The following is a 23074-nucleotide window of genomic DNA, read 5'->3' as shown; positions in this document are numbered from 1 at the left end:
GTACAAACTCAAGTGCTATTTTGCATTTGTGTTGCATATGCAGAGTGTGTCCTGAATGTTTGTTTGTACAATTCTCTAAATAAATCTTAGTTCAAAATTTCTTCCTGGGCAAAGAAACAATAAATTATACTATGACACTTTTTTGTTCTGGAATCCAGCACAATGCAGAGATTGCTGCCATCAGTTTCCAGTCCTTATTGGTATTGTTAATTCCATATGATGATCAGTATCTTATTCAATGTGTTAATGTTTCAAGTCTTTGTTTCTAAATACACTTAAGTAGGTCAGTTTATGCATAAATTCAAGCTCAAAGTGCAATTTAAATTGGCACTTGTACATAATTCACAGTATGATTGCGACACAGAATGTGTCTTTCTGCAAACAGTTCTCAGGTTGTTTTTTATTCTCTTCACTTAGTGGTTTCCCTTAAGTAAGACTGCAAGTGGACACTTGCATTTAAAGCTCGAGTGGCTTTCATTAGTAACTGACCAAGAAAAACTACATGAGGTGAGTTTTATTTGTTTCAGGTATTCCAATCATTATAGATCAGTCTGATAGGCTCCTTTGCAGAGTAATATGACCCAACTATGAACCAGAAGTAATCTACCTGGAGTTTATATTTGTTTGACAGAGCTTAGATATGAACTTTCCCCTAGACTGAATTTGTTTGCCTCAAGAGAGCTCACCTAATTCCGGATTAGGTTAAAATAAGGAAAAAGATGCAACCCTTCTTACTTTTTAAAAAGAAGTGTTGCATTTGACAGCAGCGGCCCAATAATCTCTCTCTTCTCCCCGCTTCCTTCTGCCACCCCCAAATCACCACAATATCTCAGCCCCTGCACATAGCGTAAACCAACTTCCAACAGTGAAACTAGTTTGGGGCTGTGGCTATAGAACACTGTAGTAGTACTTTTTTTTTTTTTCAGTGGGCTAGTTTGCATCACTGTCTTTAAGTGTTCCCTCTTGCCACAATTCAACCAATAGAGATGGACATGCCCAGGTATAAAGTTAAGCACATGCTTACGCGCCTTGCTGAATGAGGGGCTCAGTTCTCTAGTAAAGGAATTGCATAGCACTGAGGTCGTGACGTTGAAGACTAAACCCTAATTGGCCACACTTTCACTCTACGTTTTTTTGAGAAGTTGAGTCACTTTGAACCTTTCAACTTCATTTTAAATTGTGTTAAAATGATATTACAATTGCAATTAGAGACATGCTACGCATCTTAAAACTTTCATCACCACTGACTGGATTGACTTGATCATATTATTTCACTAATGTGTATATTTTGTGCCTAATATATTTAAATGTGTACATGGCAAATCTGACAAGGAAAGACATCTAGATAATGTGGACTGCAAATTGATAATGTTCAAACATGGAGAACAGAACCTTGTTGGCCCTGGAGCCATATAATGTCCTTAAGTTAATCTAAACCTTGATGACATGGCAATGAATGAGTGATACAAGTCACTCCAGTTGTATTTGGCTGTTGGCCACATCCAGTTTCTCCCTAATCACTAATTTCATCAGGCTACAGTCATCTGACCTGAACACCACTTGTCTTGAAACAAACATGTTCTGGAACATAATTTGTGCACCCAGATTCATAATTCTCCTCACCTCCACTCTGCTTTTGGGGTGCAGATCTAACTGTGTGTGAAACCATCTTGCTCCCATTAACTTCAGTGACAAAACTGCATTTGAATGGGAGCAGGATTGGAGTGTACAATGCTGTGGTTTCCACTCGTGTGACCTCAATCCTTTTTGAACAGTTAGACATTGAGTTGCATGCCCCTAAATGCTAGTTTTTAGGAGCAAGTTGAAAAGCTGTTTGTTTCAGTCTAGCAACTCATGTCTTAGTAGGTACCCTATGCATTTGCGCTCCACCATGGTTTTGTCCCTGATAAGTTTTGTTTTTGTTTGCTGATCTTCACAGGATAAGAATGGTCTAGCCACAGCATTGTTAATCGTCTATTTGGACAGTGCTTGCAACCTTCCAGTAAGTACAGAAGTAACAAGCAGCCTATGCTTCTAATGTTTTTTAAAAAGTAGCACTAACTATTGTAAAATATATTCTCCACTGATACAGAAAAATCACTTTGAATACTCAAATGGTGAATATGGTGCAAAGAAGTTAAACCAGAAATACCTGAAGGTAAATACATATATTTTCTCAACACCCCATAAAAACACATGTTGCATTACACAATATTTAACAGGTTGGGCTGGTTTCCACTAAAGGAAAACATTTCAACCATCTCCTAAATTGGAGTCTGAATAACCATTGTTCTCTACATCAGTGGACAGAGCCAGCCCTGGTATAATAACTCCATTAGCTCCATCAATGGATACAGCCTGCTGCTTTTCTGTGATTTCATTTTGACGCTGTGTAAGTGAGGGAATGTGAAACAATAGAATACTCAACTACATTCTTACCAAAAAAAACCCAACCCCACCATCTTACACAATAAGAGAACCCAGCCATTGGACTAATTCCTATCCTCATCTTCACAGCTGTAAGGCTAGTCTTATGGTGTCCTTGCAGTTCAATCTCTGCAAATGCCCATCCTTCCAAAATGGGTTAATGGTCATCTTTTTTTTCTCAGAAATGGTCACTGACTTCCTGTCTGCTTTAAAATCTAGTACAACCCTTTTCTCTTAGTATTCTCTTAGCTACCCTACCGTATTGAGCTCCTCCTTCTTTTCCTTTCCACTTATTCCCTGTACTCTTCAAATGTTGCTGTGTGTCTGTAAAGCACCTACCTCTCTTGGCTTTTTGTAATCAGACCACGACACATCTCCAGCTATACCCGCTTACTCTTCTTTCAGACCAACTGTATATCCATCCCACAGGATCTTGAGTTAATCCCATTTCTGATCGGTTGACCTGAGGTGTGCTGAATTACACAACATAGATGATAAGATTTCTACATTACTGTGCCCGTTGGATTCAATCTTGCTCCCCTTCAGGATCACTCCGAGGCTATTTTTGTTGTTGTCATACACTTGGGGAAAGGAGAATTGAGTCCTATCTATCTTCTCCACCCACCCATCTTATTTTGGTCATTCCACAGTGGGCAGTAGATTCCTTTTTTTCCCTATGTTTGTTTATTACCTATACCTGAGTTGCTCAATGACCTGTCTGTGGACACAGGGAAGGCAGCAAGCTGGTTCCTGATAACAAAAAGGTTGAGATACACTGACCTATGCTACAATAAGTAGGGAAATCTTGCACAGCCTTTCAATAGGAGTCCAAACAGGATCCTATGGGTGTTCCTCAGCATCAGGGAGAGGTTGTTGATGTGAGGGATATATTGTTTCCTTAATAGTACCATTGTAGGCTTTTTGAGTGAGAAACGATAGCCCATGGGGGCCTGTGGGTTTTTTCCTCTCTTTGCTGGAGGCTGCTGCTGGAGGCTCAGCGTTATCCATCCTGGGAAGGAACTATCCTCTGTTGGGAAAGTGCATCTTGTCATGAAGTTTCAAGGGCTGGCCCTCTAGCTGCGTACACAATGAATCCAGATTCTAGGAAAATCCCCACGCTGGGGCCTGAGCTTCAGTGAATTGTGGGTAGCTTATGAATGTGGGAATCTTTGCTGAGGGGAAGAATCTTTATCTGTTTTTATTTTTCTCCCCACTTCTACATTAATAGCTGCCATCTATTTATATCCAGAATGCACAACAGTTTGGCTTAAGTCTGAAACTTGGACGGCGAAAGATCAAAATATGGTGTTTAAGTTGTAGCAGCAAGCCATGCAAATCCAATACTTAAAAGTTACTTAAGAATGGTCCAGAATGTAACTTACGTTTATGTTCAAACTAGCACATGATTTGGCTGACACTTTTGTACCATTTTTCATTCCTTACCGCATATGCGCCTTCCCCTGCAGACAGTTACTCAGTTCATGCTGAACTGACAAAGTTGGATAAGGTGGTGCAAAAATATCTGAGCAGTATCTGGTGCAAGGAGGTGGCCAGGCTACTTGTTGGTAACCATCCTCTTTAGGGGGGAAACCCCAAAATAGCGAAGAGATTTCTGTTAAATATTTAGAGTGGGATTTAGGAGATCTGGCTGCTTATTTCCTATTAATTTTAATGGAAATAGGTTGCCCAAATCTCAGCTTGAAAGTTAAACGTCAAGTTAGGGTTGCTTTTTTTCCTCCCAGCTGAATATTGCAGATTAGCTAAAGCAGAAATGGCTTAGTATTGCTGGCTGAAAATGACTAATAACTGTCTTCTCCCCTTCTATTAAAAAATGGGGAAACAGAAGATGGACCGAGACCCTTCCTCCTACGTCCAGCTCACAGTGGGTAACAAAATTCAGAAAAGCAAGGTGAGAGGCTGTTGAATCCTTTGGTTTGTCTTAAAACGTTACTTTTTACATGAAGCTATTTTGATGCTTAGCTGACTTTCAGAAAAAGTAACTAGTGAAAGCGATCCATCAGTTATATACATGAAAACAGCTGTATGGCATATAGATTACATACAGAAGGACTGCACTACTTCAAGCATGGCTTTAGGTTTGTATTTCAAGTAAAGCTTGAATTTAGAGGTAGCAATTTGTTTTTAGCATCTGCTGTACAGACACATTTTATGTGGTGATTGACAGGTCACGTGAGCCAATACAAGCTTGTTACCAGAACACAGTTGCTTGCCAAACTTTTTCATCGTGTGGCTTGCGTCTCTGTAGTGTGGTCATCGCATGGACTACATCCCTTCCCTCTGGTGTCAGGCTGGTATCTGCCCCTGTCATCAGAATAAATTCTCCTCCCAATTATATCTAAAACAAATTCCCATCACAGTTTTTTTCCTTCACCCTCAGCCAAATTAAAATGAATCTCTTCCCACTCCCCTCCTGGATCATTTTCCTCTTTACAATAAAAATCCACTTGCAAGGAGATTCTTCTCCTCAGTTAATCAGTTCTCACCCTGACAAACATAATAAATACCTGCTCAAGTCAGTCCTTCCCTCCCATTAACTCCATTCGACTTGCTACCCTACAGTCACTTTTATCACAAATACATTTCTCTCACGTCCCAGACAAACTGGAGTGAATCCTATTCCCCATGCACACAAGCTCAATTTGCCTGCACTGAAACTCAAATATTCTCCCGTTACGCCCGTTCCATCCGCCCCCCCCCCCCCAAAGAAATTTGGTTTTACCCTAATCCTTGCCCCTTCAGATGCCTGCAGCCCCTTCCTAGGTTCTCACTTCAGTTGTCTTCCGCCCCTCTCCCCGAAACTAATTCTCCCTTCTCGGAGGTCCTTGGTGCTCCCATCCCCACCAGTGAGCCCTTCTGGCAGTACTCTGGGGTTGGCAGAGGCAGCTCTCTTTGCTTCTGAAGTAGTCACACACAAGGGGTTAGAACCTGCAACATCACATACAGACCACTGGGTGGGCTTCTGTGCATTCCAGCCTGAGAATCTCTGCTTCAGCCTCTGTATCCTTCATTTCTACCTGCTGTACCTACTGGAATTCAGAGCTGGTGACTGACTGGAAGCCGCTTCCTGTTCTCTGTGAGGTTCCATTTGGAAGCAACTAGTTTCCTTTTTATTTTGAAAGGCAGAGAAGAATCCTGATGATGCAGGTCGTGGGAACGCTAGTCAGAGCCGATTATAACCCGACTGACCTGTCTTGGCACTCACATGTTCTGCAGAACTTGTTCTGGCTTTGCCAGCCAGTGACCTTGTTTCTGTGCACTTGTCTGACTTGGGAATTGCACTGCTTTATGGCTTGGATGTAGCATCTTTTGGATAAAACAACCACAATAGAGGGATTTCCAATCCTACATCATTGTCCTATGTCTGTGTATAAGTCCTAATAAACACTTGGACAAGAACAAGAAGCTAAAATACCACAATTCTCTTCTCTTTCTACAGACCTGCAACTTCAGTAAAGATCCTGTGTGGGGCCAGGCTTTCACGTTCTTCGTCCACAGTGCACAGTCCCAGTCGCTTCATTTGGAGGTGAAAACGGGTGTTCTTCCTTTGCCTTCTCTGAATTTATAGTCTGTCTTTGCCTATTTACAGTGGATGTGATGCAGCCTTGATTCAGCTTCACTCTGCATGCCTGCTGGGATTTGTTTGAGCTGGAACACAGTCTGTGGACTTGTGTGCTCCCTTTAGGGGGAGAAGGACTGAAGGATTAATGAATTCTCCAGCCCCTGCAGAAATCTCAGTTCTACTGCTGTGGGGGCGGGGGGGGGGGTTCCCCAGTCACAGAGAGATGTGCGGGATTTGCCCTTAAAACACATTAACTGGTTGTGCTTTCTGGAATGTTGGCATGGCCTGTCTGAATGCATCCATATTCAATAGTAGGCCCTACAATAGACAAACGCCTTCTTTCCACATTTTGGTCCGTTAGGTTATTCCAAACGTCTAGCTTTGCTGTATACATAATACATACATACCATCTTGCCTTCTAATAAAAACCTCCTCTTTCCAGATAAAAGATAAGGATCAGGAGAATGCACTGGGAACCTTGGTTGTATCTCTCTCCCACTTGCTAAAGGATTCTGAGATGACTCTTGATCAGAAATTTCAGCTGGATCATTCTGGTTTAGACAGTTTTATTAAGATGAAACTTGTGTTGCGGGTATGTTGTTCCTCTTTCATATACTTTTTTTACTCTGATTTCCCCAGAAGAAGCCTTACCGAAATAAACCTATAAATCTCTACTCCACGGCCTGTGTAGATACATTTTTTAAAAATCTGTACATCCCAACAAATGCAACAAACTGCTAGCAGTTATGAAATTATATGCTCAGATTTAACTGCAACTCAACAGAAACTACATTAATCTGTCCTGAAGGATAACACCCAAACTAAACTGATTGTATTTCCTAACTTAGTCATTGCAAACAAATACAAGAACTACATCAGATTGAACTCATGTACTGTATGTGCCCTACCCAATAGGATAGGATTTTTTTTTACAAACCGTTGCCAAGTGTTTTCTTAAATATACACACCCTGTTTACTTTATCATTTAGCTGCAAGACTTGTGTGCAAAATGATGTAGCAGTAGTAGCTGCCCTATAGTTAAGATTGAGGCTAGCTTCTCATTGTAAGCCTGATTTCTCCCCCTTACTTCCCCTAAAAGAAACTGGTCCTTCTGAAATTTGGTATGCTGCATTTCATCCCAGTTAGAGCATGTGTGTGTTCGTCTCGTGTATTGTCCTCTTCTCTCCTGGGGCGGGGAGGGGAAAAATTGGTAAAAGTCAAGAGTTTTGAAGGTATTGGCCAGTGGTGTGTGTGTGTTTGTTTTTTTGGTTTTTTTTTAAGCCTACAGTTAGGCTGCTAAAATTAATATTTAAACACCTAAATAAGTGACCTGATTTCAAAAGTGCTGAATGCTCATGAGCCCCAGTGCAGTTTAGGCCACTTATATAAAGGCCTGAATTTGCATTTGGTAAACTAACCCTAAACGCTTCCTCTCCCTGCCCCAATATTGGCCATGGTGTTTTGAACATTTTTTTCCTAACCTCTGTTGGGCCCGCTGGCCACCTTTCCCAGCAGGAATCGGGGTGCTATAATGCTAGTAGGTACACACATGCACAGCAAGTGATTAGTCCCTACCCCAAAGCTTCCAATTTCAATAGAGAAGATAGGAAGCAGATTCCCATTTTCCAGATGGGGGAACAGAGTCACAAAAACATTGACTATTCCAATGTCTCATAGGGAGTCTATATAGCAGAGCTGGGATTGGAACCCAATTTTAGTTCCAGTTCAGCACTTTAAGTACAAAATCATCCCTTTACTTGCATAGGGAGAGAAGGGATGAAACTGGGGGAGTGTAAGCCACTGAGAGCAGCTTCCTAGAGTTTGGCAAGTGTCCTAAGGGTAGTAGTGGAAGCCCCATTACTTAGCACATATCGTATCTAAGAACTCCTCTGAGACAATCGGGTGCTGTGAGGATGGTCTAGGATAATCTAACAGGAAATCAGTAGTACTGTGCTAATCAGAATGAGCATGCACTTTAATATTGACACTAATCACTTGCTGACTCTTTTTTTTTTTTTTTTTTGTATCTCTGTTTTAGGCCTTGTGCATCAAGGAACCTGATCCACAAAGCAACTACACCAGTGTTAATGCCTTGAAGCAAGTTATTTTACCGGCAGCAGAGAAGGGAGGAAACCAATGCAAAAATCCCCTACCATCAAAACCAGAACCCTCCAAAATGCCCCATGTGAGCAAAGACTCTGGAGTGCCTGAATCCAAAGAAGCTAAGAAGGAGAGCAATGCAGATCTTACTGAATCTGAGAACCCAGCAGGCCCTGCCGTAAATGAGACTATCACTGAGCTTAATGCACCAGCAGGGGCACAAAATCTGGAAACCCAACCACTGGAGCCTTTGCCCATAAGAACACTGGAACACAATGCCGCCTCCAGGGTTGCTTCACTGGGCTCTCTCGCCTCTTCATGCTTTGAATTAGATCACAGCTATCCCAACCTTCTTAAGTATGTATCTTCTTACACTTGAATTTTGCATTACCTGGACACCTTTCTTTTTATAGGCTTCTACTACGTACAAAGGAATGTTTGAGGTCTCAGCCCACAATACTGATTCGAACTCCAAAAGGATTTAGCAGGGAACTCGCGTAAACATTTCAGTCAGGAGCAAGTAAACTTCTGGGGTCAAATTCACATCTGTGTAAGCAGATGCAGCTCTTTTTGCCTTTTTCAGGGGAACTGCATCTCCTACATGAAGACTGAATTTAGCTTTATGCATTTAAGGCACTCCACAGGGTTCACATAGTAAGTCCCACATCATTGAAAAATACACTTGACTCAGATACCTTTAATCCCAAATATGTTTATTGTAAAGGGTAGAACTTCAAGTGTAATACACATTAAAGCGAAACCTTTGCGAAGATCAGGTAGGTTTGACTGACTTTTTTCCCAGCCACTTTTGAAAATGGAATAACTTTGAAAAGTTTTCACAATTCGTGCACGGATGGTCTCGTTAGGAGGTTGGAAAAGTGTATGAGAGCCAGTTCTGCCATCAGATAGGGTCTGTCCCATAGGAGTCAGTGGGAGCCCCATGCATCTGGCTTTGTATAACTAATTCCCTTTTGAGAAATTTTAGCCACTGTATGTGAGCTGAAAGAAGCACAGAAGTTTGTCAATCCAAGTAGAGGCATCAAACCAGTTTCAGCTGTTAGTTTTAACCTTTTAAAGTCAATACTTCCATATACTGGATGTCCTATTAATTTAAAATAGGAATTTGTTACGAATCTTTGCTGTACGACAGTGCCTGTGTCTCAGGGACCATTTTAACAACATTCCAGGTGATGTACAGAGACATGACCCCCAAACGAATCCACTAAACAGAGGATTACACACACATACTGTACTTATTAAAGAGCACTTACAATAATCCGATATTTATTTAAATTATGAAAGCATGTGCTGTCGTCCCTATGCTACACTAATACCAAGAACAGATACCAATATAATAAACACAGTGACCATTCTTGGCTTTAAAATGAGCATTATTTCTGGTAGAGGCCTTCTGGATCACTCCTATTCTATAGGAACAAATGGAGGATACCAGAAACAGGTAAGTGCTGTGCTTTGAAAACTGGGTTTACATTTCTCAAGGTGAGATGTATTCTGTGTTTTGGTGAGTGACTGATTTAATGATGCACTGGATTTCAATGCATTTTAATGTTTTTCCCCATTGCTGTGACTTGTTCAATTGAAAATGAACCTCAACCCCTGTATCTCATAGCACACACCTTGTGTATTGATCTTATGTATGCATCCTGATGCTAAATTGTTTGAAAATCCTGAATGTGTAACTGTCTTACAGTGGAACTAATCTAACTGCAGTGCTCCTGGGGGAGATCCAGCTCACTGTCCGATATGCCTCTCTGCGACGGAGTCTCATTGTGATGGTAAATAATTGCAGGTAACACTTACATACTAATTTACCTGTAATCTAAATGAGAACGTAGCTTTTCTTGTACATGTTAAAGCTTCACTTCAATATATCTCACATGCAGCGTACACAACAGTTGCTGTAGGAAACATTTGCTGACTCTTAAACTGTGCAACTTTGCTAGGCACAGGAACATATCACCACCACATTTCATCAACCTAGTATTCTGTCTCTGATAGTGGCTGGTACAGCAGGTTCAGTGGAAATGGCCACTATAGGATTTGTTAAAATTATGGAATAATATGCTAATACAGTAACTTGCTTACTAATCCTAATGGTTGGTGGAACACAAAGTGTATTGGCCTCGATTTTTTTTCAAGAATAGATGCCTACGGTTAGATTACTACATCCCTGCTCAGGCCCCTATGTAAGTGGCCTCATTTCTCAAATGCAGTGTGTCCAGCAGCTCCCACTAAACTCAATGAGTCTGGAAAATTTTATATAACTGACTTTGAAACACCTAAAATCATTCCTTGCTTACAAACCAGCCACCAAGACTATTACTTTTATCCTCTAGCCTAAGTTTGGCCTGACTTTGACTAGTTCAGAATGTACATAGTAAAGAGGCTCCCTGTCATCTCAACACAGACTTATGTTCTTTTAAAAGAAACTTGATGCCAGCTTCTAATCGTGGAGTAGATCCATATGTTCGTGTCTACCTGCTTCCAGATAAAAGATGGGCAAGCAGAAAGAAGACGACTGTTAAGAAAAAAACACTGAACCCCCATTATGATGAGAAGTAAGTAGGAAACTTCATATCACAGCTGAACTATTAACAGAAAAGATTAAACTGATTATTATAAAGATCTTTAGCAGGCACTCACTGCACCTAATGAAATACTTTGCAGAGCTGTATATATCTGTTATGTATAAAGGACTATATGGTGCAAAGACTTACAGCTTTTCTACAAAACTTACCGTTAGGGGCTGGAATTTGGGTACTTGGGCAGAACCAAGCACCAGCCTTCCCTGTATTTCTAGGGACATCCCTCCCTCCTGCCTTTCCAAAGTTCAGTAAATGCTGAATGCTGCTGCTTGTCTCTTAATGTGGCATGTTCCTGTTGTATCCTCTCTTCTTGCATGTGACTCTCTTCCCTGTTAGTCTCTTTTCTTTGCACCAAACCAGCCTACTTCTCGTCATCCAAACCCTTCCTTTGAAGCCCACTGAGTCCTCTCTCTTCCACAAAGACTTTAAAAAGTCACCTTTTTGAGGCTGGGCCAGTTGGTTTGTTACCTGTCTAAATTACATGATCTAGTTTAGGTTGTAAACCATACTTTCTGTCTGTTTGTATGGGGTCGTGCTTAAAACATCAATACAAGTAAGTAAAACCTGCTGCTACTCACCTGTTCAGCCAACATTTTTGAAAAAGTGACTTTGGGCGCTTCAATTTTTGGAGCCCCACTTAACACTTCAGAGGTTCAGCACTTTCTGGAAATGGAGAGACACTTTGTCTCAAGCTGGGCATGCAAAATCAGTTAACTATTGAAAAATCTTAACCCTGGACTTTTTAAAACTGTGGAATTGCTGTTTCTTACTCCCCTGGATGACTGCTGTGTATTTGCCTCACTGCTGCTGTCGGGAATGCTTCCTCTTCTCCCCCATCCTTCTTTCCAGTATCTCAACGGTCCTGTACTACTTGTAATGCAGTTCACTAAATACATAGTATTCACTATCTCAAAACACTCCACCTTACAAGCCTGACTTCTGAAAAAACTTTAGCCATGCTGAAACTCACTCTTCCATACACAGCACCTCACAGATCTAATTTTGTCTTCAGTTGGATGACTAGCATAGCATGTGCCAGAATTGTGACTAAGAACTCTATTCCCCTGCTTCTTCCTTCATCTTGCCTTAATATGACCCAGGGTTAGTTTATTTCAGGAACATCCCCCCACATGTAAGGGTTTGATTGTGGGCTTCTTCCATCTAATGATGGATTTTGTCCTGTGGACATTCCGATTCTGCATGTGGGAGAAAGTGGCCATAAATAGAAGTTCATCCCAAACATGTGTCTTCTGTATTGCCCATGTTCTCTTGCTGGGGTGGAAAGTGCTAATCCGCCCTCAAATGATGTATTCTGTCATTGATCTAGAAGGGACTTGTAACAACTGCTAAGATTAATAGGAGTTAACTATGGATATACTACTACCACCACCACAGACAAGTAGGGATCTAGTCTCCACTGAACAAGCAATGTGAAAGGCTCATACCCTGCCGCAAGTTGCTCTGATCAAATATAAAACTCCTGTTTTGGACACTAATATTGTCAAGGTTTGTATTCAAATGGATAGTGAGGTTCCCAACCTGTGTTGTTGACTCGCTTTGTACAGTATACCTTATCCTGTAAAGCACAGCCATGCTGACTCTGCAATACTAGTTTGTTCTGACCATTGCCACTTGTGTCTAGTTTTTGGTGGTTAGTACTGTTCGACTTCATTGATTCTGGTCCCTTTATTGGCATGCATTTTTTTTGAAAACTTTTCTAGATTTGAATTTTTTGAATCTTTGGAAGAAGTTAAGAAAAGGACACTAGACGTTGCAGTGAAAAATAGCATGCCGTTTATTTCACGTGAGAGAAGGGAATTGGGAAAAGTAAGTTTTAAACTATGAAGTACTATTTGATATTAAACATTTATTTTAAATATCTTTACCGTGGAAGCTGACTGTACATCTAACTTTTGTATAAGACTTACACTTAAACTGTTTTCTGGCCCTCAGTATCACCGGTGATAAAGCTTTCTGCCACTAAATTGTAGTTCCAGCAGCTAGGGCTGGCCAGGAAACAATTTTTGGAAATTTTTTTGTGCCAAAATAGGATGAAAAGCCACAAACTCAATTTTTTGTGGAACTAGAATTCTGCAATACTTAGTTTAGTAAAGAGAAATGTTTCCACTGCAAAATACATTCCCTGGCTGCCAATGAACCAGGGCTCCCCTTGCAACTTGCCTGATGGGCTGCTGAGGCATGGGAATAATTTTCTGATGGGAAATTTTAGTTTTGCCAGTTAATTTTCCCAAAAAGAAAAGGAGTACTTGTGGCACCTTACAAATTTATTGAGCATAAGCTTTCGTGAGCTACAGCTCACTTCATCGGATGCATTCCTGAGCAACTGTTCTCAGAATGCTTAAAGCTCAGCTCCTTGGAACAGGAGCTATACCTCTAGAATTTTGACTGGAGGAGAGGTTAACAGTTATACATTTAAACTTTGCTAACAGACTTGTAAATTTAATGTTGGCTATAAAATTATGGCTTATTTTTTAAAGGTGCTCATTGATTTGTCAAAGGAAGATTTAATCAAAGGCTTTTCACAATGGTAAGTTTGTTATAGCTTCAAAGCATGTTCATCGTAAGTGAAACACCTTTATTACAAATGTGCTACGTTTATTTTAAAAATTATGGGCCATGTTTTGTAATTTTGGTTGAGTGAATAGTCCATTACCAATTGCAAATATAAAACTAACTAGAATTAGCTTGGACAAGGAACCAAATTTAAATGGTTAACTCGTTAGTACAAGACCTACTGCTTGAAATATATTCAGAGGATTAATAAACTAAGAATATTTTGTATGTTAATGATATTTTGCAGATTAATGTGGAATAATTACATTAAAGCCTCTGGGGGAAAAACAAAAGTAGCATCTCAATGGAGTATTGTTTGCTACAAGGCACTTGGTTTCTTTCATAACCTGGAGATAAAATATCTTAATTTGCTACATCTTAATCAGCAATACTGATTTCTGACAAATTTCAAATGACAGTATTACTGTATAGGAATTATTAAACATCAAGGCATCCAAGATCATGCCTGTCTAGTTTAATATTTGAAAACTTTAGTTATCATGGTTGAGGCTACAGTAGCAAAAAGAAAACACTGCAGTATTAGATACTTAGTAAAAGTACCAGCTCCAAATTTTTAACATGACTTGTGTGCAGTTTTGCAGTTTGAAATCAGGTAGACATGTCTAGCCACCAGAGATGCATCTATATTGTTTTGGTTACAAACTTAGTTAGGGTTCAAAAAGGCCTCAACCTAGTTCCTAAGTTCTTTATATTTCCAATTTTCCCCTATTGCAAGTTTACAGTGCTTTGTTTTAAAGTTTCTAATGAGTGCTGGAATTAATGGCTTCAGCTTTCTTCCCCTCCCCCATTCCATGCATGTTACATAAAGAAAAGCAGAAGAGCTTCAAAAGCATGAAGAGCTGTGTAGCTATTTCCTACTCCTGCAGAAATGAATGTTACACATTAAGAGAGAAGCTTCTGAGCTCTGCTTCATGCTTTTCAAGCTTGAAGCAGTGCTCAAAAGCTTGTCTCTTATTGGACCAACTTCTGTTGGTGAAAAAGATCTCACCCACCTTGTCTCACACAAACAAAAACGAGTCAAACCCCTCCTCAAGGGTACTTGTTAAAACTACACTAAGCTTGTTTTCTTATAGGTGCTTCTTTCAAATATAGTTTTTAAAGACATATTACTTGCTGTCCCTTGCAGGTATGAGCTGATAGCAGAGAGACGGAGCAGAAGATGATGTCCTGTATCATGTGCCTTATATACAATGACTATTTACTCTCTTTATATTAATGTATATATGTATATTCTGTAACCTATTTTAAAACTTCAGAATATTGTACCCAAAGCAAGTTGTAAGGTGAAATGTTTATAGTTTACCCTTGTCAATGACTGGCTAGCATTTTATAAAAGGCAGGAATACAAGAAATTTAAAGCTTCAGATTTAGACTGGGTCTAAATGTGTTAAGTACTCAAAACTCAAGCATTTGTTCCTGGATTAGTCCTACAAGGCATATCTTCAAAGAAACTTTAGTTTCCAGAGTTGATTCTTCATTTAAACAATACCTTTAGTCCCAAGAGTATAGCAGGGCTGACTTTTTCTTTTAAGATAGACTTCACTCTCCAGGCTGTCCGTATCTTAACAGAATGCATTAAACTATAGGAGTTGTAATGGAGTGTTTCAAAAGTCTATTTTGCAAGCTGATATATGGATTGTAATAGCTTCTATTTGAGTCACTAAGAGTCTAGATACTACTGTGCTACCATTCAACTGTTCAGGAGCTTTTTATAAAGCTGATTATAGGTGCTATCTGGAAAGATATATATGTAATGAGCCACCAAAACAGGGTGAATAACTGTGCCAAATTATCAACAGGGTTTTTAATGTGTGATGCTTTAATATTGAAAATTTTATTACTGTACTTTGTCTTGTGAACCTTGCTAATAATGCACAGCCCCCTTAAAAATAACTACAGTTTTTATTTAAAGATGGGCTAAGATGTACCAAAATACTTCCAGGAATTCAGTATATTTTTAGTTTCAAAATGTACAATAAATTGTTTAAAGATGATGGCTCAGGTTGCATTTGTCTCACGAGCAAGACTAAAACCAAGATCTAGTTCTCAGCAGCAAAGCTGGCAAGTTTCAAATATCTGTTTTTTAGCTGTAAGACATTACCAACTTAACCCAGTCTGCCTGAATCACAGAACATCAAACTCCTGCTCCCCGACTGTCAATATCCCAAAAAGCCTTTACAGCAGCCAGCCATGAGTCCAATAGTGGGTAAGCATCAGCTAACATGGGTCACTAATTCATACAGCAAGAATAGGCTCTTACGCTTCAATTCTAATACAGGTTTCAGAGTAGCGGCCGTGTTAGTCTGTATTCGCAAAAAGACAAGGAGTACTTGTAGCACCTTAGAGACAAATTTATTTGAGCATAAGCATTCATGAGCTACAGCTCACTTCATCCACTGAATACATCCAGTGAAGTGAGCTGTAGCTCACGAAAGCTTATGCTCAAATAAATTTGTTAGTCTCTAAGGTGCCACAAGTACTCCTTGTCTTTTTTGCAATTCTCATACAGTATTTTCTGCAGTGATTGGTGTGAAGTGGTTAGTTGTACTTTTGAGTAAACCTCTACAGCATAGTTCTACATGCAGTACTTGAGTTTACAACAGATCTAGAAGCCAAAGGATTAATAGTTTACCCAATCCAGCCAGGGATGGTTTGAAGCTGTTTTCTGTTCCTCCTTTTTTCAGAACCATGATCTCTTCCCTAACCTGCTCATGGACTAAAAGTGCAACAGAGAAAAGATTTTACTCAACTTTTATTTTAGTCAAAACATAAAACTGTACATTAAGATCAAACAAGGTGGAGGTAGCTGTAAATGTATTAATTGTTAGTCTTACAGCTGAGTTTTACACGTTTAAAATCTTCATCGAGCTAGCAATTTCAGACTCTGCACAGCAGGTACAATGTCATCCAGATTACTGATTTCTGAAAACAAGTTAAGAGCACAGGAGTGACACACATATACAGAAAAAAGTGATATGGCCTACAAGTTGAAGTTTTAGCTTCAGTGTTAGAAATGTTAGTAATGTCCTATTTCAGAGAATAAAACCTTGATAGTTCTAATCTAAAACTTAAGTTCTCTCTAGTGATGGGCTGTGAAGTCAAGGTCTTTCAATGCTAGCCTACAATCAAGGACTTTAGGTTGCTAGTGCAAACCCATCTCATCTACTCCTGAAGTTGAGAGCAACAAGTCATGGTCAGGCCCACTTTTTCCATGCATCCAGCTGCTGGATGTTGCCTAATCAGTTTCAGCAGTGCTACTCCTATTAAATATCGTGCTGCAAGGCCTGGGGAAGCGTGTGTACCCTCAAACTGATTCCTACTGCGCATAAACAAAATCTTAAGGAAAAAAGTTTAATCACAGTAGGTGTAACAATCAAAAAGGTTTTTTAAACTGGCTGTGACCCTCTAAAAACAAGTAGAAATGCAACATGGAGCCATTTGCAGTATGCAGCTCTCAGCCAAGCTGTAAGCCCTTATTTACATAACTAGAAAGAAGCTACACATTTTCATCCAAACTCTTCAACCAGAAATCAGGTGATTGATAGCTAATAATGCTGCACATGTGTGGGACTAAATTCTTCACCCACCTTCAGTTAAGTGACAAACTGATCTCTTCTGCATGACTCACTATATACTTTAACAGCAATTCTCACCCAGGAAGGCATGATCCAAGAATGGGTTGGGAAGGGGAAGCCGCACTCAACCTATGTCACTAAGACTTCTAAGAACAGTTCCACTTACTGCCTCAGATTCTGTCCTAATAAAGTTTCTGGGCACATGGGGGGGGGACTTGTAGGACTATCAGCATGTGAGTGGCTTAGTCTCTCCTCACCTCAGCATGGGTAGGTTAGCAGCCCACAGCTCTAGATAAGCCAGCTAGGCTGGGATGAAAGCACCACTAAACTTGGGCCAGATGGGTGGTGTGAGACTGTTATGTTTCCCTTAGCTCCCATGTTAACTCTGGCTGTATACATAGCATGTCTTCATTACAAACCTCATAGTTAAGATCCAGGATCAATTTGTTCTATCCCACCCGCTCCGAGGCTCCCCATCCTAGTGCCCTACAACAAGCAATACATAGCACGCTAGTAACAATGGGAGATGTGGAGGCAGACCATCACTCGCCCCACTCCCTCACTTTGGAATTAAGGCCTAACACCACCATGACTATGTACACATACAACACATTAAAGTTTCCACTGAAAGTCATTTTGGGTTGAGGAAATTCTGGCTGAAACCATTTTGTAAAAATGACTTACCTAAAATACAAAGTAAATCTTGAATAAGTGCCTGAAATACTGGAAAGAAGTCTTCATGTTCTTCCAATTTGTTGATGATACTGAAATCAGTCAATTGTAATTTTAAGTCTATAGTCCTGCACAAATGACTTAGACAAAAGGAACCATGCAAACTTATTCTGTTTTGCCATAACCAAGGAAGAAGTTTCTGTAAGAGACATGGCTTTGTTCTTTACAACAGGGGTGGGGAACCTGCAGCCTGCTGCTTCATTTCATCCAGCCCATGGCAAGTCTCCATGCTGCAGGATGGAAGTCCCAAGCCTCCATGCGCCCCTGCAGGGCTGGAGCGGTGAGCACTGGCTTGCCCTGCTGCAGGGGAAGCCCCAAGCCTCCACACCCCCTGTGGAGCTCTGTGGGGCCCACAACTGATTTTTTTTCCTGTGGGTCAGTGGCCCCAGTAGAAAAAAAGGTTTCCCTACTCTTGCTTTACAGGATTGGATTGGAGCAGTGGTCTGTATATATAATCCAGTATATTGTCTGACAGGGACTAGTACCAGCTATTTCAGAGGAAGGTGCAAGAAATCTTGCAGTAGGGGACTACTACTGACTCTGGCTGTTCCTGTTATCTATATAAATATCCTGTTTAAACTCCTTTCTCCAATTATACCTTGAGCCAGTGAGTTTCACAGGCTACTTGTACACTGCGTGAAAGGATTTCTTTCAGTTAACTTTGATACCTTTTATTTTCACTGAATGTCCTGGAGGTAAAGAGGAAAGCCTGATGTACCATTATCTACCTGCAGCTGCCTCCTGTAACGTTCTTTCCCACTGGGGGTTCAATCACATAGACAAGCCCCAAAGCTATGCACATTTTTCACAAGTGAAAACATTATGAACTAGAAAAGAAGTTTTAAAAAGTATTTACAGGGAGCTCGAGGCCTGATCAATTCAATTAACTCAACCAACCAGTTTCCCAATGAGTATCCCATTAAGATGTTTCCGCTGTAATAATAGTTCTTCCTATCTCACACATGCAATATTTGTTTTTTGTCTCCCTTGTAAAATTCACAACTTTAATAGGATATTGGTTTAAACCGACTATATTCTCAAGTAAAACAGAAACTTTAGATCTTGACTTTAGCCTTAATTTTTAGGTCCCCCCCCCCCAGTGCAGCCTGGAAACATTTTCCTGAGGCAAGTTCTCCAGTCCATTTGTGTAAGAGTTTAAAATGGTGATGCTGAAAGTTATAAAGTAATCCTAACCAGTTCTCATAACTCAATCATGTGTTATTACACCTGCTATAAAAGCCCAAATACCTTTGGATGTCTTGGGTCCCCAGCAGCTGCTCTACCTGTCCAGTCACATTTTCATTAATTACCTTACATAGCTTTCCAACAGTGTTCACCAGTACAGCGGGTGGGGCTGAATGATCTGGAAAAAACACAGGTGTCATAGCTTCCAAAATGGCAACAACATGGAAGTACTGTATTCTACGCACAAAGCAATTCTAGTATCCCTGCTTTCACTAACCTTTTCACACCTCTTTCTGGATACACCAGCTGTAGAACTCGTAATTCTTCACTTTATTAGCTGAAAACATGGTGATCAGTACGGCTGTTTTAGAGTGAGGAATCTCTTAATGGCTCAGAAAGCACTTCTGTTGCAAAGGTGTCAAATTCAGTCTAACGAATAAAGTGTGCTGAGCTATTAAGTCTTCTAACTGCAGCAAGGATCTGACAGAAGAAAGCTCCATATTTCCCAGTCACTCACTGTAACATTAATTCCTTCAGTCACCTAAGGTCCTCCCTTCCTATGTATTAATGATGAAATAATGCAGCCTCCATGGCTACCCGAAATTGCCAGAGGCAATGACCACAACCATCCATTTTGCCTCTAAAACGACAGGCTACACAACTGACCTTCGTTTCCCAATATAATGGCTGATCAGTATTTTACTCTGACTGATTTACATATGCACCCCCAGAGCAGTCAAACAGCTAGTCCATACTGGTAAGTCAAATGGGAAGTGTGCTGGGAAAGACTCTTGCAGCAGCTAGTCCATGATCACACAAAAACCAGTAAGCAAGGTAGTTATTCCCTTCTGGGAGTAACTGAGTAGGTTCTCTTGAGTCGGATAGATCCATTTTTGACATTCTAATTTTTTGTAAAAAATAGTACAAGGAAGAAAAAAAAGTTAAGCAAGCTCTCGAAAGACTGAAAATTGGGCATGGAAAAACAAAGTCAATACGTGCTAGAAGATCTCCAAATGCAGACGAAAATTGTCTTTTTAGACTCTATGCCCTTCAGGTAGAGAAAGGAGTATAATGTACAAGTATAACAATCAGAGGGTCAATAGATAGATGTAATATAAAATGTTATTGTTTTAAATTAAATATTTTGAAAAAACCAGAAGCTTCCTCGCTTTGCTTCCCTTCATTATTCAATCACCACCTCTTCCCAGTCACAGAGTGCTGCAGGTCAAACAACAATCACACAGATGGTGTGACAAAGCAGGAATTTTCTGTACGTTTTTCAAAGCCTGTGTGTGCCTCAGTTTCCTTCTATACTTTGCATTGCTCTCCAGTGGGGGTTAACATTGCTCCTGCACAGGTGTGTGTGTCACCTTGCTGTCTGGGTGGAATGAAAAGTCATTAAGGAAGTGGTTGAAATCGATCCAGATCAACATGAGATCCAGAGAGACAATGCAAGCACCAATGACTCATGAACTGACACACTCGGCAGAGAAACCGAGGAGAGACTCCAGCTCGAGAACGAAGGACTGGGATGTGACTAGCAAAGGATAAGTGCAGACTTCTGGTTCTGGAAGAGACTGGCTGTTCTCTCACGGGGATGACTAAAGAGGTCAGAAAGAGACAGAGCCTAAGATGGAATCTGCTACAACTTAACTGGTGGTTTGCTCTGGCTTGACCAGAATGGACTATGCTTTTACCTTTATGTCTTTATGTTAACCAAATGACTTTCCATGCTGTGTTCCAGTTGACTAATAAATCCTACTGTTTTGAAAAAGCTGCTTGGGTATCACTGTAAATATTTGCTGAGGAGCATTAGTCTCTGTACAAGTCTCTACAGGGAGCCTATTTCAATTAGACTCGCTGGGCAGAGCTCATGGTGAGCTGGAGCCCAGAGCCTTGAGTCTAGGAGGCAGTGATGCTTACCCTGAAGGAAGAATGGGACTCCTTGGGGGTCTGGCACACTGAAGGGTTCCTCCAAGAGACTGTTAAAAAGCTGTGGCATAGCACCGATCCTTTCGATCCATAACAGATGAGCTTCCCCTCTTCAGACTAATGGGTGGTGGCTGTGCCATGTTTTTATTTTTCTTCTCACAAACCCGTGTGACTGACTGACTACTCATTTCACAACACAGCAAGTGCATCCTCTTCTCTATGTCAAGACCAACTTCTTCTCAACCAACTTTTAGTTACTTGTAAAGTGACTAAGTGAAAAGCAGTAAGTCCTTACCTAGTTCTAAGAGCTCGTGCAGGTTTCTCATAGCATTGGTCATTTCTCCAAGCTTTGTGTAAACTTCATTCATTCGTGGATAAACTCCATTCAGAGAACTCACATCAAACAACTTTTGGAAGTGAGACACAATTGCATTCAATGTTTGTAACGAAGGCATCTGGCCATTCTGTAACAAGCACAAAAAATAACTTGTTGGAGAAAGTTAACAATACCCTTTAAGCCATGGAACATATTTAAACTAGGCTCTGAAGAAAAACAGACTTCTCTTATGAAAGGAACATTAGGAATGAATTTATTCAGACAAAAGACATACTTTAAAAGTTCTTAGCCAGAAATGTCCAATAATGTTCTTTTTTAATGGTTTGGGGAATATATTTAAGGATTCTCTTTGCTGATTTAGAAATCGACAAAATAAGGGAAGAGAAGAAATGATGATTACACGTCTTAAGACAAATCCATCCCTTGTCTAATTCCTTTGATTTAAACAGAGTTACACCTGGGATTAAACTATTAATATATTAATTAATTAATTATGTTAATAGTTTTTGCCATAATACTTATTTTCATGCATCTTGCGCCAAAACCTTGTACAGGCTTCCAGATGCACAACTCTAATCAATATACAAGGAATACAAATAGGAATTTCAGAGTAGCTTTTGATATGGAAAACATTAAACTTCTGAAAACTTACCTTTTCCTTATTTTCTACTTCTTCCAAGATTGTATCTACTATGAATTGTAGGTCTTCAACTCGAATGCTTTCAGCGTTATGTGCATTTACAGTGTGCCAGGGCACCAACTCCAGTGATAGCTTTCTCAGGGACCTATGCAAGTCCTTTAACAACGAACAATTTAACTGTTAAATAAGGCACAAGTCTTAATAAAGTAGAATACCAGGCAATTAATACTTTTATAAATAAAAATTAGGTAGATTGATTTAGTGCAAAATGCATAATCCAGGCGTACAGATTGTAGATTTAGTTTCCATGAAACCAGTGAACAGAAGCTCTTTGTTTATTCTCAGACTCAAGGAAACCATCACTTCTCTGTGCGTGTGATTTTTTTTTTTTTAAAAAGTGTAGTTGATATAATTTTGTTAACAGATAGCAGTTTGTTACAGTGGGATTGGATTAAAACATAACATCTCCATTTACATCAAAAAGCCAACAGTCTGGCAAGAAGGAAAAGAGAGAACACTAGAACATAAAATACACAGAATATAAATCCTGTGATTTTTTCCAGGGACTCTTAAACTACTTAACGAGTAATACAAATGTGTTGTCTGATACAATGTTTGGGTGGAGGAAGATATTTAGTCCTTTTCCATCCCACAGGACTACAGCTTGGTTAATAATTAATTTTTTCAATTGGTAATTTTTTTAAACTTTCTGAAATTAGTTTCAGGTCAAATGAAAATCTTTGTTTCAATTTTGACCATTTTTACACAAATGAATTTAAAAAAAACTACAGGAAATTTTCAAACAAAAGGTTGTTACAAACTGAAGAACTGAAACCACTTTTGAAATGAAACAAAACATTCTGATTTTAAGTTGTTTTGGGAAAAGGAGTTTTCCATGAACCATCCGACAAAAGACATGAATTTGTAAAGTTCTTCAGTGTCACCAAATTTCCATTAAAAAAAAAAAAAAAAAAAAAAAAAAATCACCTAGCTGTAGCTGGGATACAACATTTTAAAAGGGTACATAAACGAAGTTACTGGAGTAACAACATGAGAATTTTTTAAAAATAAAATTAAGCCATAATAGATTTGGAAGCTACATATGTTAACGTAGAACATGGAAAAAAAGGGATGGTCACCTGTTAAGGAATGCAAAGTGAAGTACAATAATTTATTACCTTTAGGGACATTAGCTGGTCTGCCCACATTTCCACTGTAGGAGGAAGGTGCTCAAAACCACATTCTTGTCCATTTTCTTTCATGTAATTTTGGACTGGCCCTTTACTCCACTTATAGATTACCAGAGGAGCTCTTGGACTACTTATAACAGAATCAATCCTGGACAGCACCTTTAAAACCAAAGAA

At 39.8% G+C, this 23074-nt stretch overlaps 2 protein-coding genes across 24 annotated transcripts in view; one reads left to right on the top strand and one right to left on the bottom strand.

Moving 5' to 3' along the window:
- The window catches only part of ESYT3 (extended synaptotagmin 3), a 59184-nt gene extending 43059 nt beyond the window's left edge, over positions 1 to 16125 (top strand). The window contains exons 12-24 of one of the 3 annotated variants that reach the window (XM_043524965.1): positions 418 to 507; positions 1940 to 2002; positions 2093 to 2158; positions 4271 to 4336; positions 5885 to 5971; positions 6450 to 6599; positions 8046 to 8464; positions 9819 to 9917; positions 10555 to 10686; positions 12435 to 12540; positions 13212 to 13261; positions 14435 to 14491; positions 15993 to 16125. In XM_043524965.1, the coding sequence (XP_043380900.1) occupies positions 418 to 507; positions 1940 to 2002; positions 2093 to 2158; positions 4271 to 4336; positions 5885 to 5971; positions 6450 to 6599; positions 8046 to 8464; positions 9819 to 9917; positions 10555 to 10686; positions 12435 to 12540; positions 13212 to 13261; positions 14435 to 14471 (1365 nt within the window). In that variant the 3' untranslated portion in view covers positions 14472 to 14491; positions 15993 to 16125. Of the gene's footprint in view, positions 1 to 417; positions 508 to 1939; positions 2003 to 2092; positions 2159 to 4270; positions 4337 to 5884; positions 5972 to 6449; positions 6600 to 8045; positions 8465 to 9818; positions 9918 to 10554; positions 10687 to 12434; positions 12541 to 13211; positions 13262 to 14434; positions 15224 to 15992 lie in introns of those variants that run through there. The other 2 variants (XM_037911971.2, XM_043524966.1) reach the window with 2 other exon arrangements.
- CEP70 (centrosomal protein 70) overlaps positions 8804 to 23074 on the bottom strand; it is a 29736-nt gene continuing 15465 nt past the window's right edge. For 11 of the 21 annotated variants that reach the window (XM_043524979.1, XM_043524976.1, XM_037911988.2 and 8 more), the window contains 6 exons: positions 22888 to 23058; positions 21722 to 21865; positions 21028 to 21196; positions 18864 to 18978; positions 17568 to 17647; positions 16043 to 16230 (listed from right to left, as the gene is read on the bottom strand). In XM_043524979.1, the coding sequence (XP_043380914.1) occupies positions 16169 to 16230; positions 17568 to 17647; positions 18864 to 18978; positions 21028 to 21196; positions 21722 to 21865; positions 22888 to 23058 (741 nt within the window). In that variant the 3' untranslated portion in view covers positions 16043 to 16168. The other 10 variants (XM_043524970.1, XM_037911983.2, XM_043524967.1 and 7 more) reach the window with 3 other exon arrangements.

The sequence above is a fragment of the Chelonia mydas genome, chromosome 11 (assembly GCF_015237465.2).
Source record: "Chelonia mydas isolate rCheMyd1 chromosome 11, rCheMyd1.pri.v2, whole genome shotgun sequence".
NCBI classification, from domain to species: Eukaryota; Metazoa; Chordata; order Testudines; family Cheloniidae; genus Chelonia; species Chelonia mydas.
The sequence above is the reverse complement of the archived record's forward strand: the minus strand, read 5'-3'. Positions and strand labels throughout refer to the sequence as shown.